The 26051-nt window shown below is 45.1% G+C and overlaps 1 protein-coding gene across 9 annotated transcripts in view; it reads right to left on the reverse strand.

The window, feature by feature from the left end:
* Window positions 1-26051, reverse strand: part of ADAM22 (ADAM metallopeptidase domain 22) — a 225743-nt gene that overhangs the window by 65090 nt on the left and 134602 nt on the right. For all 9 annotated transcript variants that reach the window (XM_062179303.1, XM_062179300.1, XM_062179302.1 and 6 more), the window contains exons 5-8: window positions 14304-14386; window positions 8717-8780; window positions 6671-6740; window positions 1001-1071 (exon numbers count right to left, since the gene is read on the reverse strand). In XM_062179303.1, the coding sequence (XP_062035287.1) occupies window positions 1001-1071; window positions 6671-6740; window positions 8717-8780; window positions 14304-14386 (288 nt within the window). The remainder of the gene's footprint in view (window positions 1-1000; window positions 1072-6670; window positions 6741-8716; window positions 8781-14303; window positions 14387-26051) is intronic.

A 26051-nucleotide genomic window follows, 5' to 3' on the forward strand; every position in this document is an offset into this window, starting at 1 on the left:
GGGTACAGGGGCCCAAGGACCATACTTTTCTGCCTTCCCAAGTGCATTTTCAGGGAACTGGATCAGAAGTGGAGCAGCTGGAAGTCGAACTGGTGTCCATTTGGGATGCTAGTGCCACAGGTGGTGGCTTAACCCACTACAGCACAGCCCTGGCCCCTGACATCTTGATTCTAAGAACCAGAGTTCTTGATTTGTTTAGCCTGTTTACCACTTCTATGATTCTGGGTAAGTCAGATTCAACTTGCAGCCATCACGTCTCTCTCCGTGTAAAGGAATTAACAGTACCTACTTCATGGCTTACAGCATTGTATAAAGTTATTATTATGACAGCCTAACATCCAGGTGAACAACCATAAAGTTTCTGTCCTAATTTTACATCCTGGACTCCAGAGTAGCTCAGGTAAGATGAGAACTTCATGTGACTTCGCAACCTGATGTATTCATCCTCAAGAGACAACCTCTCAGGGGTGGAGAACGTCTGGCCCACCAGCCGGATAAGGCCCTCGAAAGGGTTCACTCTGGCCCAGCCAAGGCAATTGCAGGCAGGACTCAAAATTCGATAAATCGGTAGCAGGTTACGTTTTCAGTTGAAAATTTTGCATGGCCCATGAATGACGTTATAAATATCCAAATGGCCCTTAGCAGAGAAAAGGTTCTCACCCTGTTAGGAGATAAACGAAAGGACAGGTGCCATGCAAGCTGACTCCAGGCGAGGTGCGTGTGTCAGCAAGGAAAGAGGCTAACAGCAGGAAAAAGCCGAGACAGCACAAGCAGGGCCCTCGTACCCCATCATCACGGTGCAGAACTCCAAGGTCATCACTGTGTGGAATCCTCTGGGGCTACAAAGCCATGTGGCCTCGTTCACCCACGCCATTTACCACACCCTGGCAAACACCTACACTAGGTGTCACTCTCTCGCTGGGCAGAGCCAATGGAGATTCAAAGGGTCAGCAGCAGCCAGGTGTTTCTAACAGCACAGCTAAGGCCTGCGAACACATACCTGCCGCACACTCCTTTTTGGTCTTGACTTCAAAGTAACTTTTGGCAGACTGATGTTTACTTGTTGGAATTCTGAAAGGAAATAAAAAAGAAATTAAATTTAACTTAGTACATTTATCACATTTCTTTAAGACATGGAAATCAGGGGTCATAACTGTGGCACAGTAAGTTAAGCTGCTGCCTGTGGTCCTGGCATCCCATACTGGAATGCTGGTTTGAGGCTTGGCTGTTCCACTTCTGATCCAGCTCCCTGCTAATGTGCCTGGAAAGGCAGGAGAAGATGGCCAAGTGCCTGGGCCCTTGCCACCCACATGGGAGACCCAGATGGAGTGCTAGACTACTGAGTTTGGCTTAGTCCAGCCTTGGTCACCTAGGGAATGAAGCAGCAGATGAAAGATCTCTCTCTCTGTCCCTCCCCCTCTCTGTTACTCTGCCTTTCAAATAAATAAAATAAATATTTTATTAAAAGAAAGCCATAGGGGCCAGAGCCGTGGCACAGCAGGTTAACGCCCTGGCCTGAAGCACCGGCATCCCATATGGGCGCCGGTTCAAGTCCCAGCTGCTCCACTTCCGATCCAGCTCTCTGCTATGGCTTGGGAAAGCAGCAGAAGATGGCCCAAGTCCTTGGGCCCCTAGACCTGCGTGGGAGACCCTGAAGAAGCTCCTGGCTTTGGATCGGCGCAGCTGCGGCTGTTGCGGCCAACTGGGGAGCGAACCATCGGGTAGAAGACCTCTCTCTCTCTCTGCCTCTCCTCTGTGTAACTCTGACTTTAAAATAAATAAATAAGTCTTAAAAAAAAAAAAAGAAAGCCATAGATATCAAAGTTTTACTGGCCTTCCTTGTTATGAATTGTATAGTATGAGGATTTTTGAAAAAAATGCAAAGTAAATGGAATTAAAGCATGTTTGTTTGAGTGTAAAGATTTCTTGAAGTCCATGCATACATTGGTTATTTTAAAAATTCAAAAAAGCCCAAATTATGGAAAAACTATGCATGGATCACAAAAAGTCCATATTATGGAAAAACTATACATGAATTTAAGAAAGTTTCCCAGCAAAATAAACATCTTTGAATCCATTATTCCCTGAGCTTTTTGAAGCATCCTGCCATACACTGTCGCAATTAATGATCCCACAGAACATTACTCTAAGAAGCTGACAGTAATACTAAACGAAGAACATAATTCACAAAATCCCAAATATCCCTTGTCCTAATTTGTAGCAATTTTTAAAATATTTCTCCTATAAATATCATCACATCTTCTAAATAAGAATCTTCTAAATGGCCAACATGACTTTTATGTCTATTACTAACCTCCAGAGCAAAAGAAGAGGAGCAACAAGAAGCAGAAGAGTCACTCATTCATGAGTACATGATTTATTAAGCAATTACTGTAGGGCAACAGAGTTTTGAGTTAATTTTTTCCAACTAATTGACATACTTCTTCACCCATAACAAAATTTGTCTCTGACTTTCTGCTCCTGGGAACAGAAGCGAAATCTGAATCCCTTTTAACTTGTAATTCAGAATTATACAGCGATTGCTACTGCATATAGATTCATCTCTGGATAAAAGCTTAGGTTACTTTTAAGAGAGGAATTGGCTACAAAGTGGAAGAGAAATTGCAATCGCTCCCTGTGATACATATTTCCTAAGACTTGATGTGACTGAGTGACATGAAGGAGTCTAATGAGCAACTTCTAATGGGAATGATACTACACGGTAGGGTGAATCATGATTGCTATTATTCTTAGATACTGTCTGTATGAACAGAAAAGTCCTCTGAAATCAACACTTTTTGAAAAAGACATCGAAGCAATTCAGTAAGGAAAGGAAACTCTTTCCCATGGATAGTGTTAGGGTAACTGGATATCCAAATGAAAAAACTAAAACAAAATAAACAATTTCCCCTTTCATCATACACAAAATATAATCTGAGCAAGATTATAAAGTTACACACAAAAAATGAAACTAGAATTTTAGAAGAAAATATTAGGCAATGTCTTCACAACCTAGAAATAGGCAAAGACTTCTTAGAAAGGAGGAAGCAATAATCATAAAAATGTATCTTAGACTGCTTCAAAATTAAATCTTCTACTCATCATGGGACATCATCCAGAAAGTAAATGGACAAGCCAAAGATGGGGAAAATCTATTCGTAAGGCACATCTGACAAAGGCCTTATATACGGAATATGTAAATATTCCCACAACTTAATATCAAAAAGACAGAAGTTTGACCAATGTCTAATAAGCACAGACTGCAGAACATTAGATGTAAGAAAAATTCAACTTTAAGTCAAAGTGAGAAACTACTCACTACCCAAGAATGGTCAGTTAATATTAAAGAATAACACACCAGCTGTTAGTCAAGATGTGGTGCAATTAGAACAGTCACAGGGGGCTGATGGGAGTATGAAATGCTATAACCCCTTTGAAAAAGGCTCAGCAATTTCTCCTAGAACTGAGGTTATTACAGTGTGATACCTGGACCAACAGCATCAGTGTCACCTAGGGATTTGTTAGAAAAGCAAATTCTCAAAACCCACTCAGGATGTATTAAATTAAAAACTCTAGAGATGGGGCCAGCATTTGGTGGTCAGCAGCTCTGCAGGTGACTCTGATACACACCGAAGCTTCAGGACACTACCCTGTGGCCTGCAATGCCATTCCAAGGTATTTACCAGAAGCTAAAACAGGGTTCCACAAAACAGACTTGTGCAAGAATGATCAGAGCTGCTCTATTCATAATAGCCAAAACTTAGAAGCAAATCAAACATTCCTCAACACAATGGCCAAAAAAAATTTAAAGTCATGAACTCCTGCTACTCCTGACAACGTAAATCTTACAGGCATATGCCAAGCAACAGAAGGTGGAAGTAATTCATGGTTCCGTGTAAATGAAGCTCTACAACAGCAAAAACCAACTAGGGTGAATAAAGTCAGAAATGGCATGGCAGAGGTGGGAGGCACCAACTGGGAAGGGCCCAGGGAAGTTCCTGACGCCATGGAAATGCTCCCTATCTCAACATGCACCTGACAATACGTGTGTCACAGCTCATTGAGTAGTACCCAAAATTTGTATATTTCCTTGCAACAAAACTGCTGTGGAGATGCTTCCTCCATTACTTAGTAAGCAGTTGACCATTCTACCTTTTTAAAACTATTTATTTATTCATTTATTTATTTAAAGACAGAGTCATAGAGAGGGAGAGACAGAAGTAGAGATCTTCCAACCAACAGTTCACTCACCATATGGCAGTAGTGGTCAGTGCTGGGCCAGGCAAAAGCCAGGAGCAAGGAGTATCATATAGATCTTGCACATGGGTGGCAAGGGCCCAAGAACTTGAGTCATCTTCTGCTGCTTTTCCCAGGCCATTACCAGGAAGTTGGATCGGAAGTGGAGCAGCCAGGACACAAACTGACACCCATAACGGATGCTGGTGCGGCAGGCAATGGTTTTATCTACTATTCCCTAATGCTGGCCTCTGGACCATTCTAATACTTCAAAACTGGATGCCAAGGGATCATTGGAAACAAATAAGCCTTTCCCAAAATGTAGTCTTAGGAACAGCAGCCCTGAGAGATGCGCCATGTAAAATCAAAGGTTTTACCGTCAAACAAGTTTAGGAAACATCTGGTCCAATCTCTGATTGGAAACACATGACCCATAGCAAGATAAAAGGACAGATAATCCACAATCCAGTTAAGATTTACCCAGACTAAAACAAAAAAGCTTAAAACAAATAAGCTTACTTTTGAGCCCATTCCACAAAAGCTGTAGTTTTGACATTTATTTATCTATTTTTTGTTTCCTTCTAATTCATCATAGTAAATCATAAGTAATTATGGGAGACAAATACCACTGTTAAAACTGACAGTACCACCTTCAATTTAATCTTTAAACTAGCAAGTAACTGAGGTGGACCTAAGTTTTCATAGAATGCGATCAAAAATCAGTTTAATAGCAGCAAGACTGCCAAGTCATCTCCAAAGTTTATACCAAACAACGTTTAAAAAAAAATTGTTAAAGCTGTATCATAGCAAGTCCACAAGAAAGTCTTTAGGAAGAACATTCATTACTTTAAATATTAATTAATGCTGAATGCTTCCAGGAATACCTATTAAATTGTAGCTATATTCTAAGGCAGCTAGCTTTGATTTATTTTCTCCTCTCAATAGGGATCATAACAAGTTTCATAAAGTCACTGAAGGCACAGTCTCAAGTGCTTGCCTGTAAAGGTTCCAAACAGTGAATTCTATGTAATGGGATCTTATAGTGGCAGCTGGCGACTGCAGGAGGCCAGGGAGCTACGGTCTTATGTCAGAGACGAAGGGGCCTTAGAAAACACATACTTCACTTTCTCATGAAGAGGTGGCAAAGGCTTCTAAGTGACTTCCTAAGTAGTTGCTTAGGATCTGCCCTTAGGTGGGCAATTTCCCCATTTCCCCTCGTGCCTGCCTCCCAGAAGACACTTTCTCAGTGCCATAATCCAAGGCCCAATCTTGCCGTTTACTAACTGTGGGACTCTGCAAAAGCTGAACCAGCCGAGTGTCTTCACCTGTCTCGTCATCTACAAAATGAGAATCATTGATTGTGCAGAGCTGCTGCAGAGGCTAAGGGGGAAATAAACAACAGAACAGTCAGGACTCAGCTACAGTGGAGGAAGCATCCCCACACCAGCTCTCCGTGCACCCTGTGTGCAGAAGGAGAAAACGAATGAGTACAGCAAGTCCAAGACCAAACGCACTCTGCGCCACCCTGCTCCACTAACGAGGCCAAAGGACAGGTGCACTGCTCTTCTCGTCACCTGAAGACCTGGGCAAAGCTCTCAAAGTAACATCTCTCATTTAGTGGATCTATAAACATATATATACGAGTAGAAAATACTAATTTCACAAATAGCACATAATAATAAAAAGGTTAATAAATAATTATAAATGCTCAGGACAAAAGAGGGGGGAGAGAGAGAGAGGGAGAGACAGACAGACAGAGATGAATGCTATGCTTAGGGTCCCAGAATTTATGTGAAACTTAAAGTTCGAATTCTCACGTTGGTGGCATTTAGACAAGGTGCCTTAGGGAAGTATTTAGTACAGATGAGGTCGTAAGGGAGGGGCCCTAAGGTGGCTCAGTGGCTTTATAAGAGGAGAGGCTGGAGCTAGCACATGTGCTCTGCCTCACCATGTGACCCCTCCGCCACGTCCCGATGCAGCCAGAGCGCCCTCCCTGGATGTCAGGCAGGTGCCAGCCTTCAGAACCAGGAGCCAAATAAACTCCTGGCCTTTATAGCTGACCCACTCTCAGCTACTGTGCTACAGCAACAGCAAAGGGACTAAGACAACAAGGAAAAGAAAAAGGGAAATGATTAGTTCATCCTTAGGTTCACAAAACCAACATTTCACCCAGAGTTTTTTGTTTTTTGTTTTTTTTTTTTTAATTTCTGCTTCAATGCACGTAACAAGCCATCTCTTCAGAACTCATCCACTATTAAAAGTGAAGCCAGTTTACATTTTATTCTCACTCTTGGAGTGACTTGACTCCACCATTAAGAAGGTCACGAGCCATTGTGGGTTAGTGATACCTCACATATACACTAGTTCTAAGGCATCATATGCTTCTCTGAAGCTGTCCTTGGAAACAAAACGTCCATATATATGAATGCCATACCCGATGGAAGATCATCCAAGGGAAGTTCAAACAGCCTGGACTTGTAAACCGAATGGAAATGAAAATCCTCCTGCAAGGACACAAGCAACAGAGGTTAAGCAAGAACAACCAGCCGCCGCCGGCCTCCCGCAGTCGCCGGTGGACTAATGCAGACCCGTGGAGGAACGGCAGCCTGACTAGGGTTCTCCTTGGCACAGCCCCTCCCACCCAGTCTGCCACTCTCCCAGCACCAGAGTAACATCCAACTAGAAGCAGACAGAGAAGCCAAGACCCACAGTCATGGAGAATAAATGAATGGAACTACTTCCCCAAGGAAAAGCGAGACATCTGGGGAGAAGCGGTTCATGTTTTGTGTGTGTGTGTGTGTGTGTGTGGGTGTGACTGGGTCCTTCCACGGGTCACTGCCCCCTTTAGGAGCCAGGCAGCGCTAGGAGGCAAACACAGCAGGGCTCACGGCCACCCTGGCACTGGGGGGCAGATGACTGGCCCAGTGTGTGCCCGAAGGGGACTCTGCAGGTGTCCCACAAAGTTCCATTAAGTAGCAAGAGATAAACAGGAAAGCTTGCCTTCGAGGAAAAATGTAATGAGCACTCAAACAGCTTCACTTGGCTTCATCAATTTTTTTAAAAAATAGAATATCATAAATACTCAGATTTCATGTGATTACCTTTAGAATAATGAAGCTGTCCAGCAAAGTCACAGGTCAGCCATCAATTGGGCTCTCAGAAAATAATTATAGCAGTTTCCCAAACTACACTGTCTGCAGAAGTGTATGTTTATTGATCATCTATACTAATAATTTAATCCTTTTCTAATCTGCAGAAAATGAGTGCTTCAACTAAGCTTAGGGAGAGAGTGAAGAAACGGGCTTCCACACCTCACTGGTTAAGGGCCTTAAAGGCAATGGGAAGTAGAAAAAAATATGGAACATTAAAAAAAAAAAATGGGTGAAAAATTCACAAATCTGCAGACTTGATCCCGAGGGCTGAAGGTTTAAGCCCTCCCCAAAACGCATGTGGTGCAGCCCTCAGGGCGAGCTTGACTTTGTCTAGAGCCAGGGCCTGTGGGGAGGTGACGGGGGTTACATGAGGTCACAGGCTGACCCTAATCCAAGAGGGCTGGGCTCCTGACAGGAGGAGGAAGAGACCAGAGCTCACACGCTCTGTTACAGGAAGAGAGAGGAACCACAGCGAGCTCTGTCTCTGTCTCTGTGTGTGTGTCTCTCGCTCTGTCTCCCTTGCTCTCCGTCTCTGTGTGTGCGTGTCTCTCTTGCTCGGTCTCCCTCACTCTCTGTCTCTCTATCTCTCTCTGTGTGTATCTCTCTCGCTCTGACTCCCTTGCTCTCTGTGTGTCTCTCTCGCGCTGTCTCCCTCACTCTCTGTCTCTGTGTGTCTCTCTCTCTTGCTCTGTCTCTGTCACTCTGTCTCTGTGCGTGTCTCTCTTGCTCTCTCCCATTCTGTCTCTCTCTCTTGCTCTGTCTCTCACTCTCTTGATCTCTCTCTCCCTGTGTGTGTGTCATGCTCTCTCTCATTCTATCTCTGTCTCTCTCTCTCTTGCTCTTGCTCTTTCTATCTCCATCTCCCCTGACCCTTCCAGCCACGGTGAGAAGCTGGCTTGCTGCAGCCTCTGGAGTGAGCCCCCACCACACACCAACCCTGCTACCTGACCCAGCCTTGACACCGTGAGAAAACAAAAAACCAAAAACCCAACGTTTCTACCATTGAAGTTGCCCAATGTGAGGTATTTTCAAACAGGGGCCCCAGCTGATCTCTCATTCTGGAGAGATCGAATGAATCTGAGGCTTCAGAACCTCCCAGATGGGATGTATCCCCACATAAACACAGAAGAGACAGAAATTCAAAAGCCAGGGGTTTTGACTTATTTCATCTTTAATATATATATATATATATATACACACACATACACACACACATACACATATATTTACTAGTCTATCTCTAAAAAGCACAAAAATGAGGTAGAGAGAAAAGAGCTCCCCAGCACCAATGTTCACACTCCCCCCGGGCAGGCAGAAGGAGCACTTACTTGGGAGGTCTCATTTTCTTCTGGCTCAATGAGATATGTGTGGTTCCCGTCATAGAACATCCCGCTGCCAAGGACAAGAAGAGAGTTAGGCGTGGCTATAGGCTGCTGCCTCACAGCGGGATCCCGGTGCAGTCAGCCGCAGCCACAGGCCCAGCCTGCTCCAGAGCCCGTTCCCAGTCCCAGCCATCACCACTGACAGAGGGCACACTGCACACCCTCCACTCGCGGGTCCCCTCATCCTGACAGCATGGCCACACTCACGCTACGTCCATTATCCCTCCCTCCAGCACACACTTCTAAGACTTTAATTAGCAAACAGCCAGCTGGGGAGGTTGTAAAACTGCAGGTCTGCCTGGGACTCAGGCTGTACACTCTCAACAAACCCCAGGTGACTCTGCTACACTGAGAAAGGCCCACCTACCACACACCTGCAAGATGCTCTAGCAAGAGCTGATGCACTTGAACAGCTTGCCATGAGCTAATACTTTGCACACATGTCATCTTTTCCACAAACTAGGATACCTGTTGTCATTTTACAGGCAAGGAAATCAAAGCCCAAAGAGGTGAAGTAACTTTCCAAATTATATCCCCTATAACAGCAGAGCAGGAATGAGGCTGGGGACAAAGGTTCCTGAACTGCCCATCTGTAGTCTGCTGCCCCTCATTTATTCATTTGACATTCATTTAGTCATCTGGAAGCCACAATGCACTGCTGTAGCTGCTGGGATGCAGCACCACAGGAGACATGGCCACTGTTCATCCCCACGGCACTCAGGTGCACTCCAGAGAAGACAGGCAGTAAACATATGATCAATGGGAACACAGGCGAGACGCCGGTAGGTTCTAGGGAGGAAAACAAAGTAGGGAAAGGGCAGAACATGGTGCCAGAGGACAAGGTGTGGGGACAAGAGAGGAGTGTAGCCAGGTCAGAGCAAGGCTTCACAAAGAAGATGGAATTGAAGCAAAGACCTGAAAGAAGTGAAGGGGGTCAGCCACAGGCTACCTGGACAAAGGGCATTTCAGATGGAGCCCAAGGTGAGAGAATCTTGGTGGGTTTCAGGAAGAGCCAGAAGGCAGCATGGCTGGAACAGAGAGTGCGAGCGGTTGTGCAGGCCAGAGACGAAGAACCACTGCAGGGTTCTAAGTGATCGCGAAACACAATCTCCCTTGAGTTTCAAAGCCATCACCCCGGCTGCTGTGTAACAATAATCATTTGGACAGCAAGGTTAGATGCAGGGAATTCTCTGCAATGATCCAGGTGAAAGAAGACGATCAAGGTCAAGGTGCTAACAGTGCATGTGGCGAGAGGAGATCAAATCCCGGGTCTGTTTAGAAAGGAGAATCCATACAACTTGTTGACGGTTTTGAAACGCAGCGTGCAGGGTGGGCGTTTGGAACAATGGTTAAGACGTTTGGTATGCCCACATCCCGTAGCAGAGTGCCTGATTCAATTCCTGACTGCTCTGCTTCTGATACGGCTTTCTGCTAATGTGCACCTTGGGAAGCAATAGATGATGGCTCAAGAACTTGGGTCCCTGCCACCCAGTGGGAGACCCATATGGTATCCAGGGCTCCTGGTTTCACCCTGGCCCAATGCTGACTGTTATGGGCATTTGGGGGAGTAAACCAGCAAAGAGAAGATCTCCCTCATCTGTGTCTCTGTCTCTCCCTGTTTCTGTGACACAGACCCAGGGAGGCAGCAGTGATTGGGTTCCTGCCACCCACATGGGAGACCTGAGTGTTGGTTCCCAGCTTTGGACACCCAGCTATTGGTCACCCTCCCAGCTATTGCAGGCATTTGGAGAGCGAGAAAATATTTATTTTCCCCTCAAATAAAAATAAATAAATGTTAAGACCTTGTGTATCATTCATGCATATGAAAGGAATAAAGCTCTGATCTTCTACAGTAATTTTTCACTTTTAGTTGGACATGAAGTTATAACTCCCAAGCTGTTCAACACAGAATAGTGTTTTTTTCATTGATGCTATAATTATAATGGTCTCCAGTTCTGCTTCTATCCAAATTCTTTCATTCCTGCTGTAACATCTTCCACATGTCCTCCACTTTTACATACCCACATCTGCAGTTTTCAACTGAGTGCACTTTCTGAATTTGGATGACACTTCATTTGGAACTTAAAGATAAGCAGATGCAGTTTGTAAGCTATTACTGACAACAGATGCTTGAGCAACCAGAGAGGATCATTCTCAGAACAGTAGACCAAACACAGGAGTGAAAATTCTTTCCACCCCTGCAGTAGAGACCTGGCCAGACCTGGCCAGCAAACACTATCACCCTTTGCCAAAGTTCACAGGGCAATGCAGATTAATGCAGGCAGATCATTCTGTTCCAGTAGCACTGGATATTATTTACCCTTACATGATGGTAATGTCTGTTTGGAAGATCAGTTCTGTTCACTGGGTTTAAACATCACGTTCCCAGTGATAAAGCAGACTCTGACACCAGCTACACTAAAGACACTGGCTCCCTCTATGACAAGATGCCATCATTCATTCCCCAATCAGGAAAACATACAGGTATTTTATTTTCTTTGTTTGAAGACTGTCTCCTTTTTATTGTATTTATATAAATTCTAGTAATATATGCTTCAGTCCATAATAGTACCTATCTGATAAAAACTGATAGTTGGAACCAAGCCATCACAGGTCGTCAATTGAGTTAAAATTACTACAACTGCATCAAAACAGGATTCTGAAAGGAAACAGCTGTTTTAAAGATTGCCACAAGAGGGCAACAACCTCACATTTGATTCCATTCTTTGGGGGTTTCCATAGTTACAGGATTTTGTAAAAACATCAAACATACCAAATTGTAGACTATTAGTCCTTTGAATTTGAAGTGTGCCCTTTCAGGTTCTGTATGGCAGACATATGAATCTGATCTCCCCCTTTATGTTCTTCCATTGAATTCAGTAAATCAAAAAAGAAAAAAAAAAAAAACCCTCCATATGCACTGGGTAATTGATAAAGGATGAGTCACAGACGAAATAGCTGTATCCCTATCTAAATCACTGCGACTGGGACAACATACATTATTTCATGTTTAGTACTGATCTGTCGGCAACTGTTTGTTCAGAATTAAGACCACGTCAGAAGTCATAATTAATAAATTACTCAACAGGCCCATGAAAGCCCAAGACAGCTCCAACATGGCTGTACACAACCCTGACTGCTCCCAGACACACGGTGGGTCTTCCATTTATTTAGTTTTAAATAAAGAGGTTTGTAAAAGTAAAGGCAAAATTAATTTAGCTAAAAAAGAAAAACTGATGCAGGATTCTGAGTTCCATTGCTGATCCAGTCATTGTAAGCTTTCTTTTATATCTTCCTTCAAATGGCTATGGAAGACTGACGCTGTGGTGATGTAGGCTAAGCCGCTGCCTGAGGTGCCAGCATCCCATATGGGTGCAGGTTCATGTCCTGGCTCGTCTTCCAATCCAGCTCTCTGCTATGGCCTGGGAGAGCAGTAGAAGATGGCCCAAGGCCTTGGGCCCTTGCACCTGCACGGTAGGCCCAGAAGAAGTTCCTGGCTCTTGGCTTCAGATCGGCCCAGCTTCAGCCATTGAGGCCATCTGGGGAGTGAATCAGTGGATGGAAGTTCTCTCTCTCTGTCTCTCCCTCTCTCTGTCTCTAACTCCACCTCTCAAATAAATAAATAAAATCTTTGTTTTAAAACAGAAAGATAAATAAAATGGCTGCAGAAGGGTCTGGAGCGGCCACCCCTTTAGGCTCTCGTGACTGGGAGAACCCTGATTCTCACAACACTGGGTCCTTTGGGAAAACTGAGAAGCAAACTTGAACAATCCCTGAACAAGGTGCTCACGCTGTGAGTCTGAACTGAGATATTAAGAGGAAGGGGAGGGAGGCTCTTCTCTTTTCCATCCCTCTTTCCTCCGGCACACACTTGCTATCAGGAATGTCAGCAGGTCCAAGTGCACGGCTCCCAGCTGACAGCTGCGCTCTCTGGAGGTGACGCACAGCAAGTTCACCACCTAAAAGGAGTTCAGCGTTTTTTTTTCCTGATAAGAAACAAAGGTCGTCAGCAAAGGTGCCACGTTTGTTAAAAACAAAACAAACAAAAAAGCCTGTATTCTTTAAAGTAGTAAGTTTATAAATGTACTGACCATAAGTAAAGCGGTCTTTTGGAACGAGCAGGGGATGGAAGTCTGCAGCGCTCCCAGCACGTGGCCTCCGGTACTGGTTACTGAGGCCCCTTCTGCCTCTCTAGCATTCCTGCTCCGGAGCCTGCCCAGAGGTCAGCTGAGGCCGACAGGCTGCAGTGTCCAGCCTTCCCCAGCAGGTGTCTTTTCCAGATTTAATACCCACACCTCCGGAGCCCTTGAGTCCTACCTCTTCTTCAGAGTTACCTCTCCCCTTGGCATTTTCCCCAGCTTTTCCTCTCCGAAAGAAAACAAATGTAAGCCTATCATGTTCCACTGCAGGAAGCCAGGCTGCGTCCAGCCTCCCTTGCAGAGGATGAGCGCCCGGGACTCAGGTCTCAACTGCCTTCGGGCAGGAACAGAGCAGACACCAGGTGACTGCGTGTAGAGCGAAGAGTCACAGCTCTGTAGCTTGTCACAGAAAAGGCAGTGTTTTAGAGCTACCCAACACAAATCTGGTAAGCCTAGAGTGCTGGCTCATTTTGCACCAAAAAAAAAAGTAAAGTGAACACACAGGCAACAGGAGCTACGACACTGGAGCTGCACCAGGTCGCGTGGGATGGTTCGGTCTAAGGAGACCGCGGAGCTACGACACTGGAGCTGCACCAGGTCACGTGGGATGGTTCGGTCTAAGGAGACCGCGGAGCTATGACACTGGAGCTGCACCACTATGACACTGGAGCTGCATCAGGTCGCGTGGGATGGTTCGGTCTAAGGAGACCGCGGAGCTACGACACTGGAGCTGCATCAGGTCGCGACACAGCCATGAGGCGGGCACTGTGGACCACCAGGACCCACAGGACGCAAATGTGCCCCCAGGTTAGCCGTCAGCAAGCCTTCTGGGAGGCAGTGAAGGTCAGGAGAAAGGGGGAAGGCTGAAGGAAGGATGAGCCGTGTGCCTCGGACAAGTCTGAGAATCCACTGTGATGCAGGCAGGACTCCACTGGACAGAGGCCTGGAACACGTGAGCTCTGGAGGTCCCGTGCAGCCTCCTGTCTCTGTGCAAAGGCTCAAGGTGTTTCTGTCCACTGAAACTTGTATTATTTCGTGAGAACAGAAAAACGACAAGAGAAAGTAGGAACAGAACTGGTACCAAGAGGCTACACAATCACAGAAACAGAAACCAACATCATTCAAGCCACTACAGGCTGATTCTGGAAGAAATGAGAAAAATGCTTGTGCTATCACTAAGGGCATCCTATAATTCCTAAGTCTCCGGTTTTTGTAACTTTATTTTAAAACTCTTCTTGATTTATAAGCCACAAAGAGGTAGAAGATGCCAGATCCACCACAGATTTAAAATTACTTCTCGACATAAAACAGGAATTTCTGCTACAGGGCATTAAAGATAAAAGGCCTAAACTATTGAAAGGAGGGACGGTACCAATCACTCTTTGAGCACTTACTGAAGTCCATGGCATGTCGACAAGGCAACGAACGAGGCAGGGTTTCCTCGGACATGGCCCTGGTAGTAACAGTGCTCTCCTCCCTGAGAACAGAAAACAGAGAATGTCAGCTTTTGCCATCACAGGGAGACTCCATCGCATCACCTCCCAGGGGGTTCCGGCGCACTGCGCCCCCATGGGTACCGCTCTGCACAGTACTTCCCGGCTCTGACGACCATAACAACCATTTCTAACAGAATTATTCATCAGTGCTCCTGGGGAGCTGACTCCAAATCAAAGGACGCAGAAATGAAAGTTGACTCCACTTTCTTTTTATGTAGGTGGTGTGAGAGGAGCAAAGACACAGACACCGAGATGCACATGTGGTCCCCGCGCCAGAGCAAGTCTAATTACCACTCTCTCGAGTTCTGCGACACTCAGCCTGGAGCCTCAGCAACGCGGTGCCAAGTGAAAGGCACCAAGTTATCTGAGAGTCACTAACCCATCCTGGAGGAGAAAAGGCCTCTTTACAGGGCTGCACCAAAACCTGACTGCTGACAGATGCTATTTTTCTCTCAAACCAGGAATGGCTTTCCTGGGAAGCCATCTAGGGGGTTAGGATTTGAAATTACGAAGTTTCAGGCCAGCACTGTGGTGTAGCAGGTTACTACAACGCCAGTATCCCACATGGGTGCGGGTTCAAGTCCCAGCTGCTCCACTCCTCCCAAACTCCTTGCTGATGTGCCTGGGAAATGCAGAAGATGCTTAGATTCCTGCACCAATGTGGAGGACCTGGATGGAGTTCTAGACTCCTGGCTTTGGCCTGGCCCAGCCCTGGCCTTTGTGGTCAGCTGGGGAATGAACCAGTGGATGAAAGATTCCATTCTCTCTCTCCTACTCAGCTTTTCAAATAAATAAATCAATCTTAAAAACAAACAAAAAGGAAGAAATTGTGACGTTTTTTCTAAATTGGGCCCAGTATCCCTTATCTGATCTGCTTGAGAACAGAATTGTTTCACACGTCAGGTTGTTTCCAGGTTTGGGAATATCTGTGTAGACACAATGGGAAATCTTGGGGATGGGGCCCAGGTCCAGTCGGAATTCACTTGTTTCATAGACACTTTCCATGCACAGCAGGAAGGAAATTTTATGCAATATTTATGCCATTTTGACCAGAACCCTTCCCATAGGGTCAGGTGTGGAATGTTCTACTTACAGCATCACGTCACCACTCAAAAAGGTTCGGATCTAGAGTATTTTAAAGTTCAGATTTTCACATGAAGGATGTTCATCCTGTACTTGGGGGACTCATTCCTTTGGATTAAATCTGCCTGGAAAAGGTAACTAGGTAAATCCACAGCCCTTGCTACTCAGTGTGATCCAGAAAGCAGAGGCACCAACCTCCCCGGGAGCCGTTAGAAATGCAGAACATCAGGTCTACTGCATTGGAACCTGTGCTTTAGCAAGGGCCCTGGGTGAGTCATGCGCGCATTAAAGTTTCAGTAGCTCTGCTCTGAATGACCTTTTCCCATTCCCCCACTAATCTCCTATTTCTGCAGTGTCTGAAAGCTTCTAATTAGATTGGCTCCCAGTGAACTAGGAAGGACTGACAGAACGGGTGGTTTAAAGGGGCAAATGTCACCTGCTTCGCCATCTGCCTTAAGGATGACCCTACTCAAAACACTCGGTGCTTGATGCATCCACAGGAGAGAGCAGAGGCAGGAAGCTCTAACAGGGCTGGAGGTATTTTTCTCACCAGAATCCCAAGGGAAGCAGTCAGGGCTGAGACTGCTGCTCCTCATGAGGTTACCCCACAGCAGCTGGGGAATCTCAGCTCTGGGGAGGGGTGGAGAGCAGGCGAGAAGATGCACACTGTGAATCCCGGAAGCCATGACAGCTCCGAATTCCCAGAGGAGCCACTAAGCCTGGTGTGCAGAGGACTGAGGCTGGATGCAATGGAGGACAAGACGGGCCTCCTCCACACAGGGGCCAGAAATGGGACGGGACCAGAAAGCCACAGGGACTTGGAGGCAGGAACAACGCTGCATACTGGGATGTGGACACTGACTTCACAGCGAGGGTCTGCATGGTGTAGATACCGACAGGGTGAAGCCATGGGCTCCTTCACTCACCAGCTCTGCAACCTCAAGCAAGTAAAAGAACCCACCCGTGTCTCGGGTTTCTTATCTGTCAAGTGGGGATAATTATCTCACAGGGGGGTTTTGAGGATTAAATGAGCTAATAGGCATAAAAGGTTTAGAAAGATACTCGATTCTTGGTAAGCACTGGTGCCAAATACTGTTCTACTCAATTTATATGCACAATCACAGCAAATCCTCACATCAGCCCTAGGCAGAAATACCATCAGCCCTACTCTACATAGCTGGCCACAATCTCTAAGAGCCAAAGCCGTCCACCTGAGAAGTTGCTAGAAACACCTAGAAACTGTGTGTGATGGCAAGGCCTGTGTCCTTCCTAGAATGTGTGGGTTGTGTGGAGCAAATATAAGCTTTTCCCCATGCTGATTTAATTTACCCAACTCTACCCATTTTATTTATTTGTTTGTTTTCAGTACAGCTGGGAGTAAAATTTAACAAAACTTTAAAAATCCTAGGTTTGGCTGTTAGACTGGTGAATTTCCCAGAAGATTCAATTGTCAGTGCATAAGAGGATATGGCATGGATGATCCTGGTTTCCTGGATGTATCAGACTGGACCAGAATCAACACTCCAGCCATAAAGGTCAGCAGTCAGTGTGGTGAGCTGGATGGAGAAGGAATTCAGTTGAAAAGAGCTCAATACACTGGACCATGATTAACCCATTCAGATGGGCTCCAAGTCGAGTAGAAACAAAGAGAAGGAAGTAAAAACAGAAGCAGCCACAAAGACAAGTGCGAGACCTGGGATACGGTGAAGTCGGAAGTCATTGTAGGTGGAGGAAATATATCAGTGACAAAGAGCACGAGAAATAGTTTACAAATTATTGAAGCTTTCTTTAAAAACTGTCAACTCTGAAAACATGTATGAAATCATAAAAAATAAAAGTCATTTTTAACATTCGTCCATATATTAGGGTAAGTTAGATGATTAGCTTGCAGAAGGCACTCTCACTCAGACATCAGTCCAGAAAGAGCAGATGACGAGAGCCCACCTGCACAGAACCCGAACACTGCAGAGGGGACAGAAGATGCTGGGGGCCCACAGCACAGAACCCTAACACTGCGGAGGGAAGAGAGATGCTGGGGGCCCACAGCACAGAACCCTAACACTGCAGAGGGACAACAGATGCTGGGGGCCCACAGCACAGAACCCTAACACTGCAGAGGGAAGAGAGATGCTGGGGGCCCACAGCACAGAACCCTAACACTGCAGAGGGACAACAGATGCTGGGGGCCCACAGCACAGAACCCTAACACTGCGGAGGGACAACAGATGCTGGGGGCCCACAGCACAGAACCCTAACACTGCAGAGGGAGGAGCTCAGTCTGATGCACTCATTCCTGACTGTCTCTGTGACGCGTCAGAGAAGCATATACACCAAGGGAATCTCCCAGTTTGAAATACTCTAAGTCAAACTGCGAGCTTCTCAACTGGTGGCATATGGAATCAAATCTTCTAAGTGATGGTGAAAATCCACATTTGTGTCACAGTATTTTTATGAAATTATTCACTATAAATCTACACTTACTTAATGTAAGACATAAACTAATGTTTTTTTTTCTTTAACATACACGTTTCTTTAACATAATTATTTTTTAGGCCGGCACCGTGGCTTAACAGGCTAATCCTCCGCCTTGCGGCGCCGGCACACCAGGTTCTAGTCCCGGTCAGGGCGCCGGATTCTATCCCGGTTGCCCCTCTTCCAGGCCAGCTCTCTGCTATGGCCCGGGAGTGCAGTGGAGGATGGCCCAAGTGCTTGGGTCCTGCACCCCATGGGAGACCAGGAGAAGCACCTGGCTCCTGGCTTCAGATCAGCACGATGCGCCGACCGCAGTGGCCACTGGAGGGTGAACCAACGGCAAAAAGGAAGACCTTTGTCTCTCTCTCTCACTATCCACTCTGTCAAAAAAAATAAAATAAAAATAATTATTTTTTAGTGCAGGCTAGAGGCTTTAATGTTCAAAACACTACCTTAACTTATAGATGATTAGATTGGAGAAATAACATGAATTTGATCCATTTTTAATTTTCAAATAATTACTTTATCTGCTATTTTAAACTTATTTGGGGGGCCACACAGTGACGAGTAAAAGCCTTCCCTCACACACTCTGCTGAAGCTGCGGCTGTCTCCGAAAAGACAAGCGTCTATGACAGATTTTCCGCACTGTGTTGGGAACAGTCTATGCATATTTAAGTAGATGTTTACACACATAAATACACAAATATCCTTTCCCACGTACAAATGGCTTTATACTATGCACAGTCTTCCGCCACTTGGGTTTTTCCCCCTTAAAGTGACCCTAGCATCTCTCTACACCAGCACTGCAGTCTTTCAGCAGTGGCATAACCCACTGCAGGAACGACCCACGACTCGTGTAGGCAGTCCTGTGCTAATGGACGTTTAGAAGACCTCCCTTTTTTTTTTTTTTTTTTGCTGCTGCTATGAACAATGTTGCAACAAACAACCTTTCATGTATTTTCATGTACTCTGCCAGTGTGTATGTCAGTGCAGGGAAGATAACTGAACGTGGACACAGTAGGTCAAAGAATGGGTACATTTTAGATTTCAATAGATACTTAATATGACAAACATAATTATATTTCTTTGTGTTTATATCTGTTTTAAAAGATGTACTGCAATTGAAAATAGTACCCTGCATTTTATTGAAAATTATATATATCAACAAGGACCAGTGATATGTCAACTTTCTCAAATCTTAGCAATCATCTATTTCTCCATATCTACATACAACTTTTGAGGAACCAGATTCTTTATGGAAGAAGGACTTCTATAGACTAATCTGAGGCAGATGTTATAGGGAAGGAAAAGAAAGCCAGTACATCTTAAAAGAGTTGGGCTATTTACCTGGCTGACAGTTGTAGCTTTATTCTTTATTGTCTTTTTTGTTCCATGAATAAATCCATTGTTCTTGAACTTTCTTCACACTCCTTGATTTAATAACATAGTCATAACAGTACAGATGTTTATTTTTAGTTAATTAGACAGTTACTAATCCAACTCTATAAAAAAGAGCTATAGGATAGTTCATATGTTTATTTATTGGTTTATCTTCCTGGTGGGGAAAACGTTATTGTTGAGGCAGGGGTGGCACAGCAGGTAAGACACCATTTGGGATATCTGCACCCCCTAACAGAGTACTGATTCAAGTCCCAGCACCTCCGTTTCCAACCCAGCTTCAGCTAATCATCCTGGGAGGCAGTGGATGATGGCCCAAGTGCTTGGGTTCCTGCCACCCCCATGGGAGACCTGGTTGGAGTTCTGGGCTCTTAGTTTTACCTTGGTCCAGCACTGGCCAATGTAGGAATTTGAGGGAGTAAAATGAGTAGATGAGGATCTCTCTCTCTCTCTCTCTCTCTCTCTCTCTCTCTCTCCTGCTCTGCCTTTCAAGGTGATAAAAATAAATAAATAAAATAGTTCCTGCAATTTTTCTTCTAGGGAAGTCAAAATATTCATTTATTTGCAAAATTCAAGGACATACCACACTTCTGTTAAACAGCCAGGAAGATCTCAAAAGAAAAATCCGACTTGTTATAAAGAGTATAAAATGCTGAGATGCCAACACAAAGGAAGTTACACAGCCTGGGTGAGAAAACGACGAAACCCCGTGAGGGGAACCAGCTGGAGCATGGCACCACGGCCACGGTCATCGGTCCTCCATGCAGATCCTCAAAGGAAATGCCTCAACTCTGCTCTAAGACAGGCCAGGCCACCTCCTCCAGAAAGCCTTTGAGATTGCTTCCTTCTCTGAATTTCCATATTTCTAAAATCTGTAAACAGATCACTTCATTCTTTCTTTAAACTTCCCTACTTTTTAAAAACCTGTGCTGCATCTCTGGTCCTGTCTCACTGAACCCAGCAGACCATGGTCTCCGCTGCAGGGAAACACATTTGCCTGATCTGTGTTCACACCCTCAAGTGTGCTGTGAGAAAAACACAGCCTCCTTGAACCCAGGGCCTTGGTAACACCGTGGGGAAGACGTCCACCCGAGCTTCCTCACAGGGTGTGCAGGGGATCCCGTGAGATGACATATTGCCATATAAACAGGTGAGTGGTAGAATCAGGCAAACTCCCTGAACGAGGGGTGCTACAACAGGATTCTCATGTTAACACTTCAGGGCACGGATTTAGAATGAAGATTACTGTGTTTCTTGCCCACAGAGTTTGTTTAGACAGCTCAGAGAGGAGACTGAGGAATCAGCATTTTAATAAACGCTAGAGGGGGTGATCTCAACCTTGGCTGCATTTCAGACTCATCTCTGACCTCTGAAAACCTCATGCCCAGGCCAAAGCCCAGACCAATCCATTCACATTCTCCAAGGCTGGATGGAGCCAGCCGCAGTATGTGTTTTCTGCAGACGCTTCCAGGCAGCTGCCAATCTTGAAAACCCTGCACGAGAGACGTGCCACTCCAGGCACTGTTTCTCAAGAGACTCACTGAGCCACTGCAGTGGGGTTTTAAACAAACCAATTCTGAGGCCTTACCTTGGACCTGCTGGGTCAGAATCTGCTGGGAGGTAGGGCCCAGACATGTTACAGCTACACAAGATTCCCCAGGCAATTCTCAATGTCGCTATGTAGAATTTTTGAACCAAAAAATATTTACGAGTAAGCCATCCCCATACAGAAGATACCAGAAAGACAGATCTTGCACAGGATCAAAATGTTTCTCGCAACCTGGCCATGCTGTCTGGTGACTTCTGTGACAGTGCATGATGACTAATGAGGTGAATATTACTTTCCCCATTCTACAGGTGAGAAAACATAAGTCAAGAGCTCCTCACAGCCCGGCTTGCTGACACAAAGACAAGGCTCTTTGTACTTGTGGTTCTCAAAAGAGGGTTTGCACCCAACAGCATCAGCATCAGCATCAGCCTGTTAACAATGCAACTGCTCAGGCCTCACCCTACACTTTGAACCCCCAAGGTTACTTTACGGTACCCCAGAGTTTGAGAAATGCTGCTTTTCACTACACCTGCCCCTATTCCGAAGCTCCTCACCGCTGAGCTCACTGAAATCCTACCCTAGTTCTGAGCAGATCCTTTCTGAAACAGAAAGGATATAAATAGCCACCACTGCTCCACTGTGTCTCTTGTTCCCCTAGAGCCAGCCAGCTTTACCGGAAACAAAATGGAAGGTAAGATAAGAATATGTGAGAATTCTGCCATGCATAGAACCAGGAAGAGCAGAGTTACTATTTGTAGGTGCTGGTCACAGCATGCTGTATAGGATGCTACAGCCTGCACTAAAAGGGCTAGAGTGACTACCTGTCCCACTGTGCCTGGGATACAGGGTTTCCCAGGATGCTAGTCCTTCAGTGCTTCAAGCCTGGATGAGCTGGTTACTCTAAGATGGGCAGGGCCAGTACAGATATCTCTAGACCATCCCTCTGCAACCCTCATACACCTGCTCTACTCCCCGAGTCATAGCTCCCACCCCCTCAGGGGCACGGGTGCAAAGATCAGCCTCTGCACCACGGACTAAGGCTCTGCCATTCTTCTGCAAGTGGGGGCCTTCCTCACCCCATGCTAGTTCCAGTACTTCCCAACCCTTGGTGCGCATGAGTATCCTGTGGGAAACTCTTACAAAATACCAAGCCTCACCCTACACGAATTTCATCTAAGTCCTTGGGGTGGTGGTGGTAATTGTTTAATGTGTCCAGATAATCAACTAATTCATCTCTCTCTTGGCAGGAGACAGAGACACCTCTCATCCACTCGTCCAGTCCTCAAATATCTGTAACAGCCAGGGCTAGGACGAGACAGAAGCCAGGAGCCAGGAACTCAATCCAAGTCGCTCATGGGGTTGCAGGAACCCAACTATGTGAGCCATCATCACTGCCTCCCAGGGTTTGCATTAGCAGGAAGCTGAGGTCTGCAAGTAGAGCTGAGAATCAAACCCAGGTACCACCATGGGGACTTGGGCATTCCCTCCGATGGCTTAACACTGCACAAATGCCTACCCTCCCAGATAATTCCAGTATGTTGCCACAGTTGAGGAACCCTGCTCAGCCCCTGGCAGGAACTGAAGTCCTGCCCTGGAACCACACTGCATCCTACACTCCTCCCAGGTATGTCCACTGCCCACAGTTCATGGCACTACATGGAGAGAGCCTGTCCCACCAGGATCTTGTGCAACAAATCCACATTTCTTCCTTGATCCCAACTTCCTCTTGACTGGCATTGCCATGAAGAACCTGCCCTCCTCCTACCCTCACTCCTTTCCATCACCAAGTCTCCCTGGGGCTACCTGTAAGATGGGACTTCCTAGAAGAGCTGAATCTCACATTGAAAAGGATCCACCAATCTGCCCTAGTGAAAATGCCCAACCTGGGATTACACAGAATCAGACCGGATATGCAGAAGGGACACTGGCTAAATATCTATAGTGTAAAGGTATCTGATTCTACCAACTCTTAAGAAAAGTAAAGGTCATTTCATCTAATTTCACAGTAACATAACAAAAATAAAATTTTCATGGTCTCAAAAGCCAGTAATACATGGATTTATGTACTGATGAATAGCAGAGTCTTTATGTGTTTGTGCCAAAAATCAGAAAAGTACAATGTAGTTCATTTTTCATAAAACTAAATGCATTTTTTAAAAATATCCTTTGTTCTAAGATTAGTTCCTTTCCTTTGATTATTTAAAAAAATCATTTTTTCCTTTTTTAAAGGTCTTTTATTTTGAAATAATATCAAGTAAAAAAGTTATATCCAGAGCTTCCCATTAATAACATCTTATATTTCCTTAGTACATTTGTTAAAACCAAAAAGCTGGCATTAGTATATTGCTATTTATTAGAACTTGAATGTTTAGATTTCATCAGTTTTTCCACTAATTTCCTCTCCAGGATCCAATCCAGGGAAACAAGTCACGTTAGTTGTCATATTCATTCTTTTTGAACTGGTAGCAACAACATATAGTATGTTCTGAGAGCACTGTTTACATATATAGAAATATAAAAAGATTGGCAACACTGTATGGCTTCTCAAAATTTGCTTTGGTAGTATACTGGTCTATGAAATCTAAATGTCCAAGAGCAAGAACACAAAGGAGTACTTCCAAGACTTTAACTTAGCACCATAGGTTTTATTTCAAATTTATTTGAGAGACAGAGATATTCCATCCACTGGTTCACTCCCCAAATTCCTGCAGTGGTCAGGGCTGGCGTAGTCTGAAGCCAGAACTGACAACTCAATTCAGGTTTCAGGCCGGGTGGCACGGTCTCAACCACTCAGGCCATCACCTACTGCCTCCCAGGGTCTGCACTGGCAGGAAACTAGAATCAGGAGCAGAGCCAGCTCTGGAGCCCAGGCACTCCAGTAAGAGATGCAGGTGTCCCAAGCAGCACCTTAACCACTAGGCAAAAGCCTGCAGCAATGCTGCAAGTTTTCAAAGGACTGTGGGTGTCAGGGGGAACTATGCTACATCATCATCAAGATTAAATGACTACTAAAACGTAACTGTTTATACAACGTATGGAAAAAAGTACTGAAAGACTGCTCAATAATGCTTTGCCATAATAAAATCTAGAACTCCTTGTTGCCTGAGATTGTTCTGGACTATCATTTCAAAAATTTTTGTAGTAGAAGATGGCCCAAGTCCTGGACTGTTGATCAGGACTCTCTCCCTACACTGATCTGTCCTGGGTGATGCCAGCTGTGGAAAACTGGGACTGAGTGGTTCCCAGGAGTTCCAGCTCCCAAGTGCCCTCAGCAAACAACTGTTGCCATCTGCTGAGATGCAGCCCACTTCCAAGAGGTGTGGACGGGCTCCAGCTCGCTCTGTGCGTAGCTGTTTATAGTCAAATGCTTTCTGCATCAGTTTCTGAGGGTTAGCCTAGCAAATTACCAAAATCTGAGTGGTTCACAATGACAGGAACCTTTTCTCTCAATTCGTGAAGGCTGGAAGTCTGGAACCAAGGTGCTGAACGCGCCATGTTCCCTCCTAAAGTTTTAGGAAAGAAGCCTTCCTGTCTTTTCCTAACTTCCACAGCTGCCCATAGCCCCCCGTGCTCCTGCTTTGCAAGGAATTCCTGCCAGCCTCTGCCTCTGCCTTCAGGAGGTGCTCTCCTTGTGTCTGTCTCCGTCTCCATGTCTAAACTCCCCTTTAGGGGTCATAATCGAAAGGTCTACTTGGAGGGTACATTAAAAAAAAAGTTTGTGGAAAACATAACCGAAGATCAGTCAAATGGAAAAACTCCTATTATAAAAAATCAAAGCATGAATTCCAACCTTGTTTGAAATACCCTTGTATGACATCCTCGTAAGTTGACTGCATATGAAAAGGCCTTACTTCCAAATGAGGTCAGATTTAAGGGTGGCAGGCAACACAAATTTCGTGGGGAAGACTTCTAAACTTCGTGCAGCGAGTCATCCCTTTAAACAGGCCTAAGTGGTTTTTGTACTCATAATCCATGGATTTCGCTCCTAAGCAGCTCAGCTCAGACATATAAACTAGAGGTGTCTATCACATCATTGTTCATCTAATAAGATTAGCTTGCATCCAGTCAGCCAGCCATTCTAGTTTTCTATGAGCTTAGCTTCATTTAAAAACACTCATCATTATTTTTATACAAATAATATGGAAAACCTGATCTTCCTATTATTAAATCAAACCAACCTTCCCACCAAGCTTCCCAAATTGCTTATTTTTAACCACAGAGCAGTCAAGAGAAATTATTTTTCAGCTGTCAGGTAATCGTTACACACCCACTAATATAACAAATGTCTTACCAGACTACTGAAAAAGGTTAGCTTCCCACAAAGTGCTCTTCAGCAACAAATTACTGTAAGGCAGAAATTGCACTTGGGTTCTCTGAGATATTGTTCTAAATTGGGAGAATGGAAAATCAATGTGGACCATGTACGATGACTATACAATTACAAACTCAGGAAATTACAACTACATCAGTGTACCTTTTCACAAATAATAAAATTTAAGTGTATTGCTCTAAATAGTTTTAAACATATGCATGAATATATATAATTTAGCATAATACATATTACCCAAAACTTTACCTGTAGTTGATGTTTGAAAATTCACAGAAAAAAAACGTAACTGAACAGAAGGCAATTACGCACATACACGCACACACACACAATACAGTTGTGCATTCTTTTTTTTTTTTTTTTTTTTTAAGAGACAGAAAGGTTTTCCTTCCGTTGGTTCACCCCCCAAATGGCCACCACGGCCGGCATGCTGTGCCGAAACCAGGAGCCAGGCGCTTCCTCCTGGTCTCCCATGCGGGTGCAGGGCCCAAGCACTTGGGCCATCCTCCACTGCCTTCCTGGGCCACAGCAGAGAGCTGGACTGGAAGAGGAGCAGCCAGGACAGAATCTGGTGCCCCAACTGGGACTAGAACTCGGGGTGCCAGCACTGCAGGCAGAAGATTAGCCTAGTGAGCTGCGGCACCGGCCCAGTTGTGCATCCTTAATAAAGAAAAATGTTATCTTCTAATCGACAATGAAGAATTTTGTTATTATTTTCTTAATTTAAAAAATTGTGACTATGTAAAGGAATGACATAAGGATACAAAAGAAAATGAGTTTTTCTCCACTTTCACCATGAATGTATGACCCCTTTGA

Source organism: Lepus europaeus, chromosome 20, assembly GCF_033115175.1.
Source record: "Lepus europaeus isolate LE1 chromosome 20, mLepTim1.pri, whole genome shotgun sequence".
Classification (NCBI taxonomy): Eukaryota; Metazoa; Chordata; class Mammalia; order Lagomorpha; family Leporidae; genus Lepus; species Lepus europaeus.